Source organism: Phytophthora parasitica (genome assembly GCF_000247585.1).
Source record: "Phytophthora parasitica INRA-310 unplaced genomic scaffold supercont2.19, whole genome shotgun sequence".
NCBI lineage: Eukaryota > Oomycota > Peronosporomycetes > Peronosporales > Peronosporaceae > Phytophthora > Phytophthora nicotianae.
Window position 1 is genome coordinate 432,392 of NW_008649005.1, and position 18,888 is coordinate 451,279.

Below are 18,888 nucleotides of genomic sequence, written 5' to 3' on the forward strand. Positions count from 1 at the left end.
ATCCAAGTGAACCTGGTCAGCTTCACACTTTTGCTTCCACGTCACAACTGAAAAAGATCTCAAAGGCAGCCAGACCAGCATTCTTCATGAGTGAATACAAGAAGACAGTAACCGCCTCTGGCGCTGCGCTCCTCGACGAGCTGCCACGTCGCGTGGCGCTTGTGCAGGAGCTGGTGCAGCAGCACGCCGGTGAGCGCTCGCCATCCAAGCTACGCACCAAGTTCGCGCAGGCGGTGCTGGCAGCTCCGGCAGCCGTGAGCTCCAACGGCGAAGTGCAGGCGCTGCTGACGGTCGTGGGGGACGAGGTGGCGCATCTCATGAGCGCCATTCAGCAACTGCAGGTGTGGATCCAACTACAAGTGCCCAAGGTCGAGGACGGCAACAATTTCGGCGTGGAGGTGCAAAAGTACGCGTTCGTGCACCTGAAGGAGGCGCTCGAGAAGTGGCAGAAGACGTGGGACTCCTTTGCCGACTACAGCTCGGTACGTGCTACGGCTGTGGAGAAGCTTAACGCTAAGGCCAGTTCCGAGACCAGCACGACGACCACCGTCACCTCCTCGAAGGGCGGCAAGGACGGCGACGAGGAAAAGCGCGTCACTGCCACGGTGGAGAAGCAGAGCAACGCTGGCACCAAGGCTCCTGAGGACGCCATTGCTTCCGTCGTGGAGATCGACATCAAGTGGTACTTCAACCTGGTACGCGCGCTCGAGGGCGTACGCGACCAATACGCCGTCACGGAGGACGTCATTACCAAGAACAAGGAGAAGATCGAGCTGCCGCGCGGCAAGAATGACCGCGCTGGGTTTAACATGTTTTAGACGTGACAAAGACCGAATGCAACTAGACGGCGGGTGGCTTTTAATACGGTTATGGCCTGTTGCGCTGAAAGCAAGACGCAATAGTGTGTGTCGAGCAGCTTGAACTCTGGATCGCTAGTCAACAAGCAAAGAAGGACTGAGAAACGCCACCGTTTCGTAGGGTAATTAAGGGGTAAGAACAGCATTGATGCGGTGATACCCACCTTAAAGCGTCATTTCTACTTTACTATTCTGGGTGCTGCTACGTAATTCCTTTCTAGTTTCTTTATTTTAGGTTGTCCGCTACTTATCACTACTGGTGCTTCGGATGAATCGGTAAGTGATCCTAACTCTTTACCATGTCAACAACACCTTCGCCAAGGAAACCTAATGGGAACGAGTCGATGCTGCGGCTTCACCCTCGTGGTCCGCCCCCGTTGCGTATGAATCACGCAACCCCACCATCGGCAGCATTGGCAGGTTATCCCCACGTATCGGTACCGCATCGTTCGCGAATGTCGCCTCGTCAGGTAAAACTTCAACGGATGGATCCATCGCCGTCGTACACAATTCAATCGCCACTACGTGATCAGATATCGACCAATTTTCACCACGAGCTTTTCCAACTTCACCAACTTTTGCGGGATATCATTGAGGCAAAGCACCCAGACTATCTGCAACAGTTTGACTCACAACAGTCTGCAGTGATATCTCGGGATCGACGAATACTGGAGTTGCTGACAAGTGATCGCGGTGATACTGTGCTGAAGGAATTCTTTGTGCGATGGCGGCAGTTCCTAAGAAGCAAAAACGTAGTTGATGACCCCCATCAAGACGATGAAGAAGATGACGGGTCTGTGCTCTGGGAAGTATTCGAGACATTCTTCTCCAACCTCCCGCTCGTGTTGTCAGAAAGTGAAGTTGGGGGTGCGGGCAGTCCGAAGGCGTTCTTTCGCTACGTTGACTCGCTCAAATCTCTACGTGATCTATTGATTGCCCTCCTATTTAAACGTCCAGCACGCGATACCAACGACTTTACTGAAGACAACAGCGACGAAGACAATGCCACTGGATTGCAATCAAGTATTGGGCTGGGTTTTGGACTGAATTTTAACGTTTGGAGCGACAGTTCATCGCTACGGTCTACACGGCGATCACCGTCAACCAATCGACCCAAGGACCGCGTTCCGTTCTACCTGTATTGTCAGCAACTAGAAAGTGAGCTCGAGTCACTACGACGACGAGTTCCACACAGAAGACCCCGCAGTCCGGGAGTCGTAGCTGGGGCTTTGGGTGAAGTAGGTATCTTGCAGGACAATACGGTCATGCTGTTGTTAGACTTTTGGGGACTACCTCACGAGGAACGCTTGGCATTCTTTTGCCAGATTGCAAGCCAAGCTAACGAACACGAGGCCAGTGCCATCCTACACATATTTCTTGACAACTGCACCACTCAGACGTTTATGCAGATCTGGGCAGCTCTTCAACAATCACCACAGTTCCAGAAGATGATCCAAGAAGCAAAACTGCAGCTTGAGCCAGCAACAGTCGATGAGAAAGTAGCTTCATCCACAAACACGGCTGAAAATGAGAAGGAGAAAGAAGCACTCAAGGTCGAAACAACTGACGAGAAGCCCCTGGGTTCGCGAGGACCTGCCAGGAAGCGAGGACGACGTTCCACTCGATTCGTCGATCTCAGCGGCATCACTGAGGCCTATGACGGCAATGAAAATGACGGGGATAGCTCGGACGAGAACGACGATGAATTCAAAGAAAATCTTGGAGATACAAAGCACGACAAGCGTCGGCTCCAGAAGTTTACAATACGTGAGCGAGGGCGGTTGTCTTTGTCTGGCCCTAGTGAGCGTGTAGATAAGGAGAATCAGAGCAGTAGACGCACCTCCTTTCGTCGGAGCGATCACAGTCGAAGGCGACTTAAAACACCGGTCGACAGAGAATCCACGCCGTTGCTTGAACTTCTTCACAATGATCTCACTGAGGTTATCAAGATGGAGAACGGACCGGGTGTACATGTCATGGATGCAGTTTGGCAATTGCTCGAGGCACTCGACGGGCAGGGGAAACATGCATCCAAGAGCGGGTATCATCGTCACGTACCGCTACCTGCTCCCGTAGCAGTCATACCAGTGCAACCACCTCAGCCAGATCAGCAGATTATCACACAAAACCCACGAGGATCGATACGTACGCCTCTCTCAGTTGAGCAGCAGTTCTTGATGAAGTTAGATCAACTACAATCGATGCTAGTTGCGCTGGGTGATGCACGTGTTCACACGATGAGCACCGAGACGATCACTGGCGCATATCGACGCATGCCCATCCTGGCAAAACTCTTTGCAGCGCTCGCTGACACAAGTTTAGGCGCTGCTGGAGTCGATACAGCAGGCGGTGGCATGACTAAAGTTGTCAGTAATTATGGAACTACACAGCATCTCACTAGCTCCTGGCAAGCTGGGCCTTCGAACGAGAAACCTTTTGCTCCTTTGCCAGTAAAACCAGAAGTATACTCAACCACAGCCGGCGACAATGTTCGCGAAGATGTTGAGGCAATGGGTGTATTGCTTGTCAAGCTCAGCAAGTTCGTGCGCAGTTTGGCTCCACTCGTCGACAATGAAGATTCAGCACCGAGCAGTGTGAGCGCAAGTGACGACGTTCTTACCATCATGGATCTTGCATCTAAACTCGAGAACGCTGGAGCACTCGTTGAAGCCCCTGTAGTTTCGCCAGGAGGAGGCAAACGTCGACTCTCATTAGCTGCTGACCGCGACGTGCCAATACTTCTTGCGGTGCAGTCGCTTGCACGCTCCAACAACTTCGACGTCGTATCTCAACTGATTTCATCTGCCGTCAAGGCAAAAATGGCACGTATTCGAGTTGCTGCAGCCGAAGCAAAAACAAATGATGAAGGCGGAGACGACAGTGATGACGACGATACTGCTGTTGCTGAAGGTGACGAAGAAGCGATGAGGATCGTCACAAATCTACGACGTGCGTCCGCGAAGGCAGCTCAACTACAAGAGAGTAAATACCAAATGACTGTGCCAATGCAAGGTGGAGAAAGCCCGAACGTGTCAAGTGAAGGTGATACCGGTTTTGTTGCTGCTATTCGTGCAAACAAAGGAGATATCCCGGTGAACATCAAGAATGCTGGAGCGCTGCGTGGCGTCAATCTTTTTAACGTGGATATTCTTCTGCGCATTGTCAATCAGGTGAGTTGTTGACTTCAAAATTGCGGAATGGTCTAGTTTGATTTGAATTGGCTGCTGGTTTAGCTTTATCGTGACAACTACGAGGGCATGGTATCGACGCTACAGTACGGAAATCGACGTATGGAGTTCAGCGAGTTCATTTACGACTGGCACATTCGCAAGTACGGGCTCAAGACACTTGCACAACGTCACCTGCTGAAACTCATTCAGTCTCTGCGTAAACACGAAAAGAAGGTTTTCCAGTGTCATCTGTACGTTGTCTTACGTTCTATCTGATGTTAATGCTAAAACTTTGCTCACATATACCTTGAACTTTGCTGTAATAGCTGCCTACGGTTCATGGGCATTCAGATATCCATTTCACCACTTATTGTTCTTACATTTGCATGATCTTTCTCGCTACGATTCACACGAGTTGTCTTTAACGGTCTTGACTCGTTTTGTGTTGTTTTTGTCGTTGTTTCGTCCACAACCCCTTAGGTTTCCACGAACACAAGTTTGTTTTGGTAAGGTGACGTCAATGTTCTTGTGGAAGCGCAAATAATACATATGCATGTCTTCATTCTGTAGGGTTTGCTTAGTCGGTGGTCTCTTGGGACCTTCTTGGGTGGTTCCAAGCACCGTATTGAGATACCAAAGCGACAATTCAAGATACGCATCACGTTTGCAATATCGACAGTGCAAGAAGCACTACGAGAACGCTTCGGAGTGTATGCTCGCGGGATGGACGCGTTAGCAGAGCGTATCCGAGCAAAGGCGTGTCCACGCGACGACGAGTTTATTCTTGAAAGTGACCTGCTAACGTTATGTGTGGAAGAGTTCGAGTCACAGCGAGCATTACTCGAGAAGGTGCTTGGAGCTGTGTACCAGGCGGGTGACATCAACGGCGATGGTAGCCTCGAGTTCGACGAGTTTGCGTCCGTGGTGACCCATTTATCTCCAACAGTGGATGACCGATTCCTACAGAAGGTATTTGAGGCAGCTCACGACTTCACAAAGCCACATAGAATCTCTTTTGCTCGATTCCTGGACGTTATCTTGCTGGAGAGGGTGCTTAGTCCAGCTCCTCTCAGTGCTGCAGCTACGGGTATAGCAAGAGCCAAGAACGCCGCTGCAGCAGCCGCAGCCAGCAGTACTGGTGGACCTAGCCTCGCCACCAGTGGCAGTTCCCAGCAACCTAACAGTACTGCTAAAGCAGCCTCACAAGATGACCAAGAGGAAGCGTACCAGTTCGAACTACTGCGCGAAACGTGGGCACACGATCGCGAGGCTGTCGCCCAAGTACTTCAAACGAGCATCACCCACGCGCCAACAGCGAAGTCACTTATATTCCGTGTTGCTTTCCTGGACCAACTACTGGATCGTCGCGTAGATGCGAAGACAGCGTGGCTGTGTCATCGACAGATCATGCGCGAGATATCACGGTACCAGCATCTCGATGCCGACCAAATAGCCGGGCTACGGCGGAAGGAGCTACAGTTCAAGACGACTGTGCGCGCCATTCAAAACGTTCAAAGACTTAGCGCACTCTTCGGTGTGAACCCTGCGCTTCCAGGTACTAATGAAGATGAAGGCTTAGTCGACACTCCCGAGGCTCCTAGCTACACCTCAGTAGTCCAACAATCGCTCGATGCACAAGCGACCGGAATTCCAGACGTCGCGGACGTCGCGGCGTTGGAAAACGAGCTACGCGAGACATTCCTCGAGAGAGCGGATGAAGGTGCGATCGATGACTACATGGCGGCTTTGCAGCACCTACGTCGCGTGAGTATAAAGCGGCAGTCGCTACAGTTCGATGAGTTGACTATGCCAAGGATCGAGGAATCCCTACCTGAGGGCAATGAGACCGACACAGATGATGATGACGAGAGCAAAGAAGACGAAGCTGAATATGACCACGAGGAGGTCGGACCATCGTCACCACAAAGTTCACAAATAAACTGAAGTTGAAGTGGATGACTAAGATATGTAGCCATGTCTCGTCTCATGGTTGACGTTATACAAACCCTTATCATATTTACTGCTACACTTACTGTAGATTTTTTTTGTGTCTTGTTTTCTGCAATGAAGGGTACTAAAAGGAAAAGAGAAATGAAGAGTGCGAAGTGGCAGAACTTCGTGCCACTTTGGCAATGACCACCTTAGCAGCTGTCGCTTCCTCCGCCTAAGCGAAAGAAGGAGAGCGTATCTTCTGGGCGGCGCGGCTGAGCACAGGCTTGTCCGTCTGGGCATAGTTGGCCATGCGGCACATGTAGTCGCCCTCGAACGTGGCCTGGGTGTGTCCGCCCTTGCGCTTGTACAGCAGGTCGTCGTCGATCTTGACCATGTCCTCCGCGAACATGTTGTTGCCCTTAGCAGACTCCAGTGCGTTACGGTCCGTGTACACACTCACCGAGTACTTGGCCGGACGGAAGCAACGCAGCACGTTCTTGAGCAGCGACGCGTATGAGCGGAGACGCGCGTTGGTCTCGAAGCTCACGTAGCTGCAGTGGCTCTCCGGAGTGATGTGAATCGTGTAGTAGGCATCAAACAGGATGCCGTTCATCGAGTATCCACACGGATCGAAGGCAAAGTCATCGATCACTGCACCGGGCACCAGGTCACGGATGCCACTCTCAATCGTCATACGACGGGAGGTCATGGTGCTGTCGTTATTCTTGAAGAATTGCTTGGCCACACTCGGGTGCATGTCCTGCATCAGAACCTGCAGGGTGCTCTCATTGGCACGGGGTTCCTTCAAGTCTGGGTTGCACGTCAATGCACCAGGCTGTTCATGGATGTCAGCGTCCCACGCGTAAATGTACCAGTGATCGTGATTCAACGGACCCAGTACGTGGGCCGAGCCGTCCGGGAAGTACGAGCTGAGGAACGCCACCTCCGTCTGGAAGCTGGTGTGCGGATACTTTTGCTCCTCTGGGAAGGTGTAGTTCTTGCGGGAGTAGTTGACCCACTCGATCTCAAGACCCAGACGCTCTGAGAAGGTCTTGATGTAGGGCAGACACTTGAGCAGCGTGGTGGTACCGCATGTCTTGAGCACAATCTTGTGCGCGTAGATGAACATGGAGCTCTCGGACAACACGTAGGCGTCGATGTGCTCGTTGCTCGTACGGGACAGAATCTGGCACTGTCCCGCTTCCAACATTTCGTCCAGGTCGTTGCGAGGCACTTCGCGCAAGCCGCGCTCGTGGCCGACACCGAGCTTGAAGTCGATCTCGAGGTTCTTCTCGGGACCCTCGAAGGTGTTCGGTACGGTGTCCGAGGCCTCCGACTGGGTCGAGCTGGTCTCGTCATCGTGGAGTTTAATAGGTTCAGGGAAAGGTTGCGCCATCTTGATCAAGATTGGCGTAGGTCAAATTGGGGGGGGGGGGGGGGCTTGGTATCTAGTCGGATCTGGTGTTGGTAGGCCTGTTAGGCTGGGTCGTCGCACGCGCCAATGTAGAAGAAGCCCGTGAAGATGGTGGTGGGGTCAACAATGTCGTCGCTGCTGATAAAAAGCGGGTCGACCAACAGCATGAACAACGTGGCGTGTCTGGGCTGGCGGAGAGGGCCGAGGAAGGAGGAGAGAGAGGAAGAATGGCGAGCGGAGGGCTTTCTTTCTTTCTTTCCTAGTTTCACTCGAATCCACGGGGCAGCGGCGACGGGAGGGGCGAAGGCGGCGCGGAGGCGGAGGAGAGCGGAGGTTTGAGGGGCAACACCGGCACAAACGAACGGCGGGCGCGAGGCAAGTTTTGGAATGAGCCAAACGAGTGGAGCGCTGGTGGTGGCGATGCGGATCCGACGAAAGCACAGTTTTCGTACAGATGTACAGAAACATTGCGAAATTGAGGTTTTACAGTCCACAATCCGAGGTTTTATGCCCACAAATTGGTCTTCTGGAACCTGCTCGTCGTCCACCACCAGGCCCGAGCTGGAGCCGCTTCACTCATGTAGAGGGAAAGATTTGGATATGCTGGAGGTTGCTTGGTGGAGGCATCGCGCGACGGTATCTTCAGCCGTTTTAAGGAGACTTGGCCTCGCTATTCCGCACACGTAACGACGACCGTTATCAGAAACCACGTCAGCAACGCTTGAGCCTCGAGTCGGGTCGAAGCGGTAGGGCAATGAACGCCGGTGCATGGTATCGTGTGTGCATGATATATTGCATAACTTCTGCCGAATAGCCCTCGGTAGATGTGCGCTTGGACCACCGCAATGATACCTGTAGCATCCAACACCGGCACGAGTTTAGTGGTTTTGGCCTGCATCAATGCTACGGTTGTGTCGCCGAGGGAGATCATGGTACCTAAAGGTAACCAGGAACGCGACCTTCTCCATTGCAACATGATTTTATCAACGTTATCTCTACTCGTCTGTCTTTACTGGAGCCTCTGCCACTGGGATGCAGTGCAGAATCTCAGCTTCCTGGTCGCTCTTCTGCTCATCGTTGAGGAAGTGCGGGTGATCGCACAGTACTGGGGACGACACCTTAACCGTGTAGCTGCACGTCTGCGTCTCCTTGACTGTCAAAATATGATGACTCGTTCCTCCCTGACTGCAGTAGTAGAATACTTTAGCCTTTCGCGGTGCATGGCTCTCAAACTCCTTGCAGAACGTGCCGTGGTCGTACAGCTCCAAGTAAGCGGGACGCGACACATCATGAGTTGCGTCAATATGCTCCGAGACCAACGCCGAGCCTGAACGCTCCAGCTCTCGGTTGCCTGCTGCGTCGAACGTGCCCAGTGAGAACTCAGCAGTGATACGACCGTCTCCGTCCCTATGGTACTGTCTCAGTGAGCGCCCGAAGCAGAATTCGTACGTCCACCAGCCTTCATTCCGCGTGACACACGTCCGAGCGTCCTCCAGCGGCTGCAACAGCGAGCGCACCGTAAACAAGTCGTTGTCGTCTGCGTCCGAATGATGCGGGTCGCAAAATACTCTCGAGCCCACGAGGAAGGCAGCAACTTCACGAGGTCCTCCTTTCGGCGAATCATCTCTCCACTTCACAGCCGAAATGCCATCGTCTCGCGACGTGGCGCTGCAGATAAATTGCACTTGGATCTGCTGTTCATCTTTGCCAAACGTCTGCGTGAAGAGCGGCTTGCGATGATTTTTCACTCGATCTTGCGTCTCCTGCATGGCGAACTGGTCGTAGCTCAGTGCCGGGCGACTGGAGTCTGATACAAACGCACCGAGTTCCTCCACTTCATGTCCGGTACCTTCGAGTTTACCTTTCGAAGGTGATATTTCTCCTACTGCATTCACTTGCATTTCCGCTGACGTTTCCTCTTGTATAGTTGCAGTTTTAAGACTTACGCGGCGAATTAACAGGCCCGAGCAGACCTCGTAGACCCATTCGGTCTCCTTGTCTACGTATTGTACGCACTTGGGTCTCACCTTCTGCGCCGCTGCCCGGCCAAAGTTTAAGAAGGCGGCGAGCTGCTCCTTCTCCGCCTTTTCCTTAGTAGTCAGCGAGTCTGTCGCGTCGGCTGCCGCGTCATCGACTTCCGAGGCCAGCGGCGGCAGGAAACACTCGAATTGCTGACCCGACTCAGTCGTCATGAGCTGTGAGCGCATCTTAACGCCGTCCTCGGGCGGACTGAAGCCATCACGTGTCGCATGCAGCTGTACCACATACGAGGCATCTAGAGAGGACGCGAACGGCGCTGCGGAAGCCACAGAAGCCGCACTCAGAGCAGCCAGCGCTGCTACTAACCGCCGCGTCATCGCCTTGATCGCTCTAAAGGGAATCAGATGAGCGGGGTTTGAATCAGATCATCTGATACTAAAAGTACATGTAGCCATACTCACATTAAGTACGAATGAAAGATAACTTGGAGTGCGACGATGAGGCCTTGCTAAATAAACCTGGTTGCGACCGGTGCGTAACGCCCCAGAATGTCATCTCAGCTCAAGGCATTCACGTTAGCTCAGGAAACCCACCGGCAAGTCCTGTGCTTCTTTACAGAGGATGGACCGGTCATCGTCGTGGACTAATGCCGGTCGAAATGCCGACTACATCCCTCCAAGTCGTGTTGCGAGGATGGCTGTTCCAAGTTCTCGACCTCCTCCAGGTAGCACAGCTGAAGCGGTAGCAACAGCTCGACGCGCAGAATATGGCACTGGAGAAAGGATTCTCCCAGTGTTGCCTACAGCCCCCAGCGCTTCCAAGCGAAGTAGCTGGACGACGCCTCGCTCTTCGTCCGACCCAATGGACGACCAGTTCCACCAGTCCACCAATGAAGCTCTTTCTCCACCGCCACGCCGTGCCGAGATGGCGTCCATGGCAGCAACAAGGAGAGCGGAACCGGTTCGCCAACGTCCGGTAACAGATGGTCTCTATGCGTCCGACACAGAGCAGGCTCAGCTCGCATATATGGAGCAAATGTACGGCACGATTAACTTATTAAACGCTGAGTTGGAGAACGAGCGCCGTAGTCGAGTTGCTCTTGGCACAGCAACACGGCCGTCAACGTATCCAGCCATGTCAGACTATTCTTCACTAGAAGAGGACGTTCAAATCCCCGTAAGTGAGTTCGATGAGCCTTCAACTGGCTTCATTGTGTCTCAATCACCCGTCGCGCCTGCTAATTCACCCAGGAAGCTGAGAACCATGCCGTCGCCGCCATTACAGCCCCCGCATCGTGTAGCACGACCCCCAATGTCACCTCGAGCTATCGTTACAGACCAGGACAAAGAGCTGTGTGCAACACTGGGCAAGAACGCTGAACTACGCATCCGCTCTCGAGACATGGAGCGTACAGTGGAGAAGACGGAGCTGGAATTGGAGCTGGCGCGCAAGCAGGTCAAGATGGCAGAGCGACGAGCTGAGAATCGCGAGGAAAAACTCCGCGAGTTACTCAAGGAGAAGCTCAATTGGCAGAAAGAACTCAAAGCAACACGCGCGCAGGTCGTGGAGGAGAAAATGCGGCAGGTTGACTTATTCCGTGAGGTTGAAGCGGCTAAACGTCAGTTTGTCGTTGAATTAGAGACCGTGGATCAAGAATTACGGGCTGCTCAGGAAGAGAATACGCAGCTCCGTACCCACGCAGCTGAGATGAAGGCGCAGATGAACTTCCAGGCTCGGAAAATGGAGGAGATGGCGCGTCAAGCTCAGGACGAAAAGGCTCGATTTGTGGCGGTGATTGAGGACACCAGACATCGATTCCGAGAGTGGAAGGAAGGGGAGGCGGAAGTTCTGTCTGCTGCACACGACCAGGCCATGCGAAATCTCAAAACGGAGTACGAACTGAAGCTGGAGAGACATCAGGATGAGAAGCAGAAGCTACGAGACAAGGTGAACGACTTGGAAGTGTCCGTGCGGCTCTTGCAGAAGGATCGGACGCTGTCTCCGCTTGAGCTTAGCCTGCGAAAGACAGCCATTCTGGGTAGTAAAGACAACACTAGCACGGTTGAGGCTGAGCATATTGAGACGCAGTCTCGGATCCTGGAGCTTGAGAATCTGCTGGCACACTCGCAAGCGTATCAAGCGCGACAAGAGAGTATTATCAAGCTCTCTGAGGCAACTATATCTCGCCTCATGCAGGCGCGTGAGGTCACGGCGTTGGAGAATTTGAGTTTGCATCCGTTTGGCGTCGAGCCTCGAAGTGAAGATTTATTGTACGATACGCAGCTTACGGGATTCGTTACGACGCCATCGAGACCTGCTAGACCGATGTCTCCACCTAAAACCCCGTCCAGAAGACCTCAAAGCGGAGTTAAGAGCAATGAGCCTCCCATTGTCTCGTCGCCGAAATCTAAGGCTGACACTCCAAGGCGTGAAGACCAGGCAGAAAACTCGAGACCAAGCTCGAGAGAGAAAACGCTGTTGGACGAACTCGAACAGCTACGCAAAGAACTAGCTGAAGCACAAGCTAAGGCAGCGGAACATGCGGTCACAGCAGATGCATACAACGCTGAAGTTCAGCAAAGTGTCGACCTGAATTCGAATGACATACCAGATTCACAGGGTGTCGCTAACCATCTTCCCGATGTCCAGCATGAAAGTGGAGTTATAGAGACTACAAAGGATATTGCTAACGAAGCACCATTGCAGCTCTATGCAAAAAATGCCGAAGTGCCTCCTGAGGCTGAGCTTGAACAACACACGGAGGATCATTCAAGTGATGCAGTAACGAACGATACGAATGACAAGATGTCGTGTGAATTATTTGAAGAGACTCCGTTTCCGAATTCAGATGAAGAATGGCCTTCTGACACCATTGCGCCTGCAGCGAGTTCAGTGGATTTCATCACGAAAGAATCAGATAAGACATTACAGAACGAGTCAGGTCCGAGCGAAATTCTAAGCGCCAAGATTGAAATCCGAAATGACAGCGCGACAGAAGTGCCAATAGTGGAATCATGTGATGCTAGTGAACCCCGTACGCCGATTGATGAAAAGGTAAGCACTCAAGAACTCAGCGAGTTGGTCAATGATTCTATCACAAATGACGCGAAATTTGATGAATACAATTTTCAACCAGAGGATATCACAGCTGCCGTCACTGAAAGTTTCGAGGATTCGTCACCCATAGAGGAGCCGTGTACTTCTCGACATCTTTCTGCTGAGCCCGTCACCTCGACTGAAGAAACCACTGATCACGGTCTGGATACTGAGGCTTCTTCCGACTACTTGGAACACGAAAACGCATCTGAGTATGCAGACAAAACTAAAACTCGCGAGGCAAGCGATTTACCTTCTCTTGACACCACTGAAGGGGACACAAGCATCAACTCAAACATTGCCATGGAAGAAGAAGCTATTGTGGGTGAACCTGATATCGGTGCCGTGTTGGAGGATGCCAGTCAAATTCTTGATCTAAGAATCGATGACGGAGAAGACGAGTTAGCTGTTGTGAATGCTGACGAAGAACTACCTTCATCAGAAGCAGCTGCAGAGATCGCGGATAACGTGGAAGGTCGCGACATGGCCACCACAGCCTACGAACAGAGTAGAGATGTGTACAGCTCCGAATTGGAAACAGAACCAATGAGGCATGACCAATCAATCGTCAGTGAGTCTGATGGCAGGCCTGAAGTCGCTGCCAATGATTTACCTGGCGAAGAACCAAATCCACTGGAAAGTGAAGGGAAAACAAGCGTAGAAATGGAGATTACCGACCATGCGGACAATAAAGTCGACGCTGAAAACCCGGGCATACTGGACGTAGCAGATTCTTCGGTTGAAAACGCTAAGCTTGATGATGCTCCTTCGATCGAGACTCAAGAGATTCGTATTCTACCCGTGAAAAAACCAAGCGAAATTACAGAGACAATGGAGCCGATAGGATCACAAACTGAAGTGTCGAGATTGTTGCAAGAAGAAAACGTAGCCTCATCGTCTATTCCTCCTGAGATGCTCAAGATGTCGCCCCTTGATTCAGCAGACAGCGTGGCCGAAGCACTGATTGAGATTGTGGAGTGTGTTTCATCGCATCAGGATAGCAGAGAGGATGTCTCGGATGGTGTGCCTGACAACGCTGACATTACGGAACTAGCTGACCCAGCGTCTACCCTGGACCTTCTTCCATCAGAAACACCAGAAGCTTGTGTGGCTAAAGTGCTCGTTGATCTTGCGGAATGCACTGCACTTTCGAGGGTTATCTCTATTCAGAAAAGCAGTGATGCTTCAGAGAGGGAAGAGGAGCTGCCTAATGTTGCAGATGTGATAGAAGATGCTGTCATCCAGGTGATTGGTATTTTAGATGCAGAAGACAATACAGATGAAGTTCCCTCGGCAAAAGAGGAATTGTCTCCTCCAGTTTTGAACGCCGAGGTGGAAGACGGTACCACCCCATCGATCGATACTCTGGCAAAACCAGATACAAACTCTCCCGTTGATGGCGAACCAGACGATTGTGGTGTACTAGCGAGCTCTGAGACCGATGCTGGTGCCACGGAAAGCATTGTTGAAGCAAAAAAGGACGTCCAGGTAGCGGCTGCTGTCGCGAAGGCTTGCGCTACGAACTTTGTGAATGATCTTATGGAGATACTTGACCATGCTCCTTCAATCCGTGGAAACCAGGAGATCGATGAAGTTGCAGATGCGAACACGAGTGCGAATACTGTTGAAGTTGTGGCGGTAGATATCAGTGTTCCTACGTCGACAAATGGCATCGATGATTCCGCCACTAACGCAATGGAAGATTCACATCCAATAGTGAGCGTTCCTTTAGTCAATGACGAAGTCGTGGAATCTTTAAACTACGCAACTGCAGTTCCTGACAACACACCACAGACTGAGGATGTATCAGCATCGACCGAGATTATTGGGCAGGAACCACGTGTTAGAGAGCAAGAAGTTGGTTCCTCACCCGAGCAAAGCGGAGATGCAGGTGCCATGCCTTTGGAACAAATCACCACCGACGGTTGTATTCAGGATGTCGTGAACGATGTTGGTGATATTCTGACGATTGTTATAGACCTCGTAGACTCAGTTGAGGCACTATCTTCAGTCGTGCGCCCGCAGCAAAACGATAGCTTTGATGATACGAACGTGGTCGATGAGCATGGATGCGACGAGTTGGGACCGGAGTCTATTAACGAAATGACGTCGATCGAGCAGAATGAGTCGGATGCACGTACCAGCGAGTCTGAAGTCTTATCGGGAATGAAAGCTGAGGTCGAGGAACCTCACGTTGTGGAAGCAAACAGCATTGAGGAGTCAGACCGTACAAACGACGAGTCGGAAATCTCTCAGATCATTCAGGACTGCGTGGAAGCAGTGGAAAACGCTGCAATTGATTCCACGAGTGAGCATAGCAATGCTGTGGAAACACCTGTAGCACTTGACATTGAGAGGCCAAAAGCCTCGATTTGTGATGAATTTGCAACACAGGAGATTGTTTCAGGCGTGGCCAGCCTTTTTGCTTCCCAGGCCATCGCAGTAGCGCTCAGCAGACTGTCCAATTCTTGCGAACGAGTAGCCGATGTGGAGGCGATAGAAGAAAACAACAGAATCGAGGACCCTTGTACGGCCGAATTGGAGATCGAAGTTACCCCCGATACCGATCAAGATGAGAGTGAGCCCACACCTGACGACTCCAGTGCGCCGATCCTGGAACCTGCGGTCAGTGAAGTCCAACAGCAACAACCACAACCAACAGCTGACAATGACCCAAATACTTTGGCTTTGGACGACGGCTCCACTCAATTGAACGATGATGCTATTGTATCAGACGTCGCTGCACTGCCTTCCAGCTCTGCACCTAACGAGGCGTTGGTAGTGGAAGAGTTCTTGTTCACCACTACCAGCATTGTCGCGTCGACGATGCAAGGTTTGGTTGATGCAGTTGAAAACTGCTGTCAAGTCGAGAAAGAGAACTTAAACGAGTCCAAGACACCTGACCAGGAGGTTGAAGCTAGCGAATCTCTAGATACAAAGATGGAGGATACTGACAAACACGATGAGATTGAACTTTACGCTGCGACTCGTTTTGGTTCGTCACTTGAAGATGGCAAGCATGTTATTTGTCTTACTATGGAAAGTCTTGTGAATGCAGTTGTTGCTGCCAATGATGCCAACTCCAGACCACATCCTGTCGATGAATCAATAGTAGAGCGAAGATATACCCCGAAACACGCCCGATCAGTTCGCTTTGACATTACCACGATAGAAGAGCAACCTGATCGTCTCAACGTACCTCGGCGGTCAGTATTACTATGGCAAGCTCCTAACGACAAAGCTTGTGCAAAAGAAGCTGTCGAGAGTTCAGCCAAACGGAGGGCCAGCAGAAGACGCATATCTCGACGTACCCTTCCTGATCTGCTTGCATTCCCGACTGAGATGGCCAGATTCACCTCGAGTGATACCACACTATTGGCTTATGATGCTCGACACGAACAAGGCCACATTTGTTCACTACTTGATCAAAGCATTCTTACCATCGATCCAAATCGCCGGCATATTGATTTGGATGATCCAGATGAGCGAGTCCAGAGCAAAATAATTGGAAAGCGTAAAACGTTGACGCAAGAAATCCATTCTAAAAACCTGGCACTGCGTCAAATTCCTCGGTTCAATTACGCACCCATGCGTATCAAGTTCCAATGGTCCGATTTCGTTGTTGCAACCCCAGTGCGACCCAGTAGCAGTAATCTGGGTGAAGTGAAGCCACCGGTGGAGCCGATGCGTTTACTACTGAAGAAAGGAGCGAAGCTCCCGTGTGGGAGTTACGTCATCGTATCTGCTTTCATTCGGCCACTTGAAGACGGGAATGAAAATCTGCGCGTACAGATCTATGACGCCGAGCGTGTGGAAGAGTTTCAGTTTGATTTCTCGGAAGATTTAATGAAGAAGTATCACTTGGAGTCAACGGGGATGGAAGCGCAGTCACTCGAATTCCTTGGACATCTCCAATTCCGTCGTGATGAAGACACTGTTATCATTAAACTACCCGAAAAGAAAGCTGGAGAGGGAAGTAAATCTGGCATTGATCGAATCCAAAGTGAACTTACGATGGTCGGAGCTGGAGATCCGCGAAAACGTGACCCACCAGTATGAACGCCAACTTGTATGGATCTCAAGTTTTCGAGTGATTCAGATCTTTTTTTCGTTGGAGCGAGAATGAGTCAGTTTTACTTTTTGTATTGGTGACGGTGGGCATTAACTGAGGCGCAGGAGTGTTAATGGGGAATACGCTTCTCATCGCGAAATACCCGTGTTACTATCTAATACTACGATGTTCATGCTTCCATTAAAGCCCAGTTCCAGCCGCCGTTCTCAATGCAGTTCATTATACAGGAAATAGAACTCAATAAGGCCGACAAGGCACCTCCAGTCGCGTTTCCTTGAATCGGTTTGTCGAAGACCGCGGTGGGTATGGGGATAGAATTTGCTGACGCGACATTGCTTAGACGGACGCAACAAAGTTCTTTGGTGATCCATCAAGCCATTGCCTCAGCTGGGGGCTCTTGAGCGTCGGCGTGATGGAGTGATCGAAGTCAAACGTCTCCTGCTGCAGAGCGACATCGATCGTTGGTGGTGCCAAGCGTTTGTGCGGTGATGGCTGACGGCCGATTCCGAAAGTTGACGCATTTGCGTGAGGGAAAGCTACCGACACATCCGTGCGAAGTCGAGGCGAGCGACGAAGAATTCCACCGTTTTCACTTGAAATCTCCTGTGGTACATGCAAATGTCAGTAAGAATTAAACAAGATATTCGTAGCCCGGGTCACTCACGAATTCAAGAGTATTGGAGTCCAGTTCGGTAGGGAAGTCGAGGTCATCAAAGGAAAACTTTGTTCCGTCAGCCTTCATGAAACCTGCAGGCGACATGAAGCGCGGAGATCGACGCAAACTATGCGGAGGCTGCAGTCCCTGAGGCGTGGGCATGTTAAAGAACTCGGCCACTTGCTGCTAGCGTCACACATAGAAATACAATTAGCGCAAGTCACATAAATCACCTTTAAAAAGAGCAACTCACCTCGTTAAAGTCAATGTCGAGATGTTCGAAGGAGTGGAAGCCGTCCATATCGGTAAATGCATGGTCACCTGCTAGCTCGACTCCAGCTGCATTTGCTCCGTTCTTCTTTCCCTGAACGTTGCGCTTCTTGTTCTTATTTGTTGTGCTGGCAACCGTGATGAATGTACCAAAATCTTCCTCCCCGTTGTTCAAGAGCTGTAGCAGCAGCTGCGTGTGTAGGACACGCCGAGGCGTATCCGGCAAGAACATGCCGCTGCTCTCACTGCCTGTGCAGATGCGCAGATCTTTGCGTTTCCGCTTCGAGTTGAGTTTTTTGCCGGCATTTTTCTGATTTTGACGTCCTTTTCCGTCTTCTGCCTGTTTGATCAGGGCGTTGTAGCAGTCTTTGTACACTGCAGCCTGCGTCGACGACATGCCTTGACGACCAGCGTTCATGGCGTCCCGTGCCAGCTCCACCATAGAGCCGGGTGACGAATTGGGACCAAATTTGGCGGCTTTGTTGCTTCCTACACCGCTTCGCGCCACTTGGCCCAACGTTTTGTTCTGCTGCTTCGCCATGCGGCGCATCGTGCGTCTCATGGACGAGTACCAGTGGTTCTTGATGGCATTATCCGTCCTGAAGCCAAGAAAACACTGATTAGTACTTCAACTTCTAAAGTCTAAAACCTAGATTTTAGAACAATTTCTTATTACCTGCCAGGTAGCAGCTTGGAGATCTCGGCCCACTTGTTGCCGAGACGCGTCTGCGCGTCCTCGATAATCTGTTCCTCTTCAGCGGTCCAGGGGTCCTTCTTGATTGTAGGATCCAGGTGATTAAGCCACCGTGTGCGACACTGCTTGCCAGTACGCTCGGTGCCGTGGTTCTCCCCATTGAGGTGGTCGGAAATGACCGACCAGCGCTTGGTGCCGTACTCCTCCACGAGACGGATAATAGCATCGTCTTCCTTGCGCGTCCAGGCACGACGCTCGTACGTGGAGCCCGTGCCACTCACGCGGCCTTCCATCTTGTTCGGTTTGCCCATTTTCTCTTGCGTTGTTGGGACTTCTGAGGCGAATGCGGATCTGGGCGAGACGTGGATCTTTCTCTGGGTGAAACTATATTCTGTCCGTTGTTGGGAGCCGTTTCTGGCGCTTGGAAGAGGCACTTGTAAATCACCCAGCGCTCGAAAGATCGCTATCATATAGGGCCAGTTCGAGCGTTTCGTCCTGAATAATTTGAAAGTACTATCCTACAACTTCAAGTAGTACTTTAAGTACTATGCACCTTTTCTAGCGAGAGGTCACTGCTGATCATATTTCACTGTGCAATTACAGTGCTACATGTCAACCGGTATCTTCAAAATACCCTTGCATATCCGATAATCGGTTTGTGGGTTACAAAAACGATCAAAGTCTCTGACAATCGATCAACCTCTGAAATGCATTTCTGTACACTTTATATTTATTGAAGATAACACTG

At 51.3% G+C, this 18,888-nt stretch overlaps 6 protein-coding genes across 10 annotated transcripts; 3 read left to right on the forward strand and 3 right to left on the reverse strand.

Moving 5' to 3' along the window:
- Nucleotides 1-4: 4 nt before the first annotated feature.
- On the forward strand, nucleotides 5-1,067 carry PPTG_10299 (hypothetical protein). Its single transcript, XM_008904963.1, has one exon. The coding sequence runs from the start codon at nucleotides 87-89 to the stop codon at nucleotides 816-818; it is 732 nt and encodes a 243-aa protein (XP_008903211.1). The 5' UTR covers nucleotides 5-86; the 3' UTR covers nucleotides 819-1,067.
- Nucleotides 1,068-1,135: 68 nt separating this feature from the next.
- On the forward strand, nucleotides 1,136-6,056 carry PPTG_10300 (hypothetical protein). 4 transcript variants are annotated; one of them, XM_008904964.1, is made up of 5 exons: nucleotides 1,136-4,027; nucleotides 4,091-4,278; nucleotides 4,354-4,378; nucleotides 4,498-4,533; nucleotides 4,598-6,056. In XM_008904964.1, the coding sequence occupies exons 1-5, from the start codon at nucleotides 1,157-1,159 to the stop codon at nucleotides 5,969-5,971; spliced, it is 4,494 nt and encodes a 1,497-aa protein (XP_008903212.1). In that variant the 5' UTR covers nucleotides 1,136-1,156; the 3' UTR covers nucleotides 5,972-6,056. The 4 variants fall into 4 exon arrangements, with proteins under 4 accessions (XP_008903212.1, XP_008903214.1, XP_008903213.1 ...); XM_008904966.1 differs by having other exon boundaries at nucleotides 1,136-4,278; XM_008904965.1 differs by having other exon boundaries at nucleotides 1,136-4,278; nucleotides 4,354-4,533.
- PPTG_10301 (S-adenosylmethionine decarboxylase proenzyme) lies at nucleotides 5,973-8,143 on the reverse strand. The gene has a single exon (XM_008904968.1). It carries the CDS (start codon nucleotides 7,353-7,355, stop codon nucleotides 6,192-6,194), a length of 1,164 nt encoding a protein of 387 aa, XP_008903216.1. The 5' UTR covers nucleotides 7,356-8,143; the 3' UTR covers nucleotides 5,973-6,191.
- PPTG_10303 (hypothetical protein) lies at nucleotides 7,871-17,432 on the forward strand. Its single transcript, XM_008904970.1, has 2 exons — nucleotides 7,871-9,243; nucleotides 9,301-17,432. The coding sequence occupies exon 2, from the start codon at nucleotides 9,975-9,977 to the stop codon at nucleotides 16,506-16,508; it is 6,534 nt and encodes a 2,177-aa protein (XP_008903218.1). The 5' UTR covers nucleotides 7,871-9,243; nucleotides 9,301-9,974; the 3' UTR covers nucleotides 16,509-17,432.
- On the reverse strand, nucleotides 7,882-9,759 carry PPTG_10302 (hypothetical protein). Its single transcript, XM_008904969.1, has one exon. The coding sequence runs from the start codon at nucleotides 9,728-9,730 to the stop codon at nucleotides 8,369-8,371; it is 1,362 nt and encodes a 453-aa protein (XP_008903217.1). The 5' UTR covers nucleotides 9,731-9,759; the 3' UTR covers nucleotides 7,882-8,368.
- PPTG_10304 lies at nucleotides 16,467-18,638 on the reverse strand. Of its 2 annotated transcripts, XM_008904971.1 has the most exons (4): nucleotides 18,123-18,638; nucleotides 17,430-18,045; nucleotides 17,186-17,359; nucleotides 16,467-17,124 (listed from the first exon to the last, which is right to left on the reverse strand). In XM_008904971.1, exons 1-4 carry the CDS (start codon nucleotides 18,608-18,610, stop codon nucleotides 16,858-16,860), a joined length of 1,545 nt encoding a protein of 514 aa, XP_008903219.1. In that variant the 5' UTR covers nucleotides 18,611-18,638; the 3' UTR covers nucleotides 16,467-16,857. The 2 variants fall into 2 exon arrangements, with proteins under 2 accessions (XP_008903219.1, XP_008903220.1); XM_008904972.1 differs by having other exon boundaries at nucleotides 16,467-17,359.
- Nucleotides 18,639-18,888: the final 250 nt, after the last annotated feature.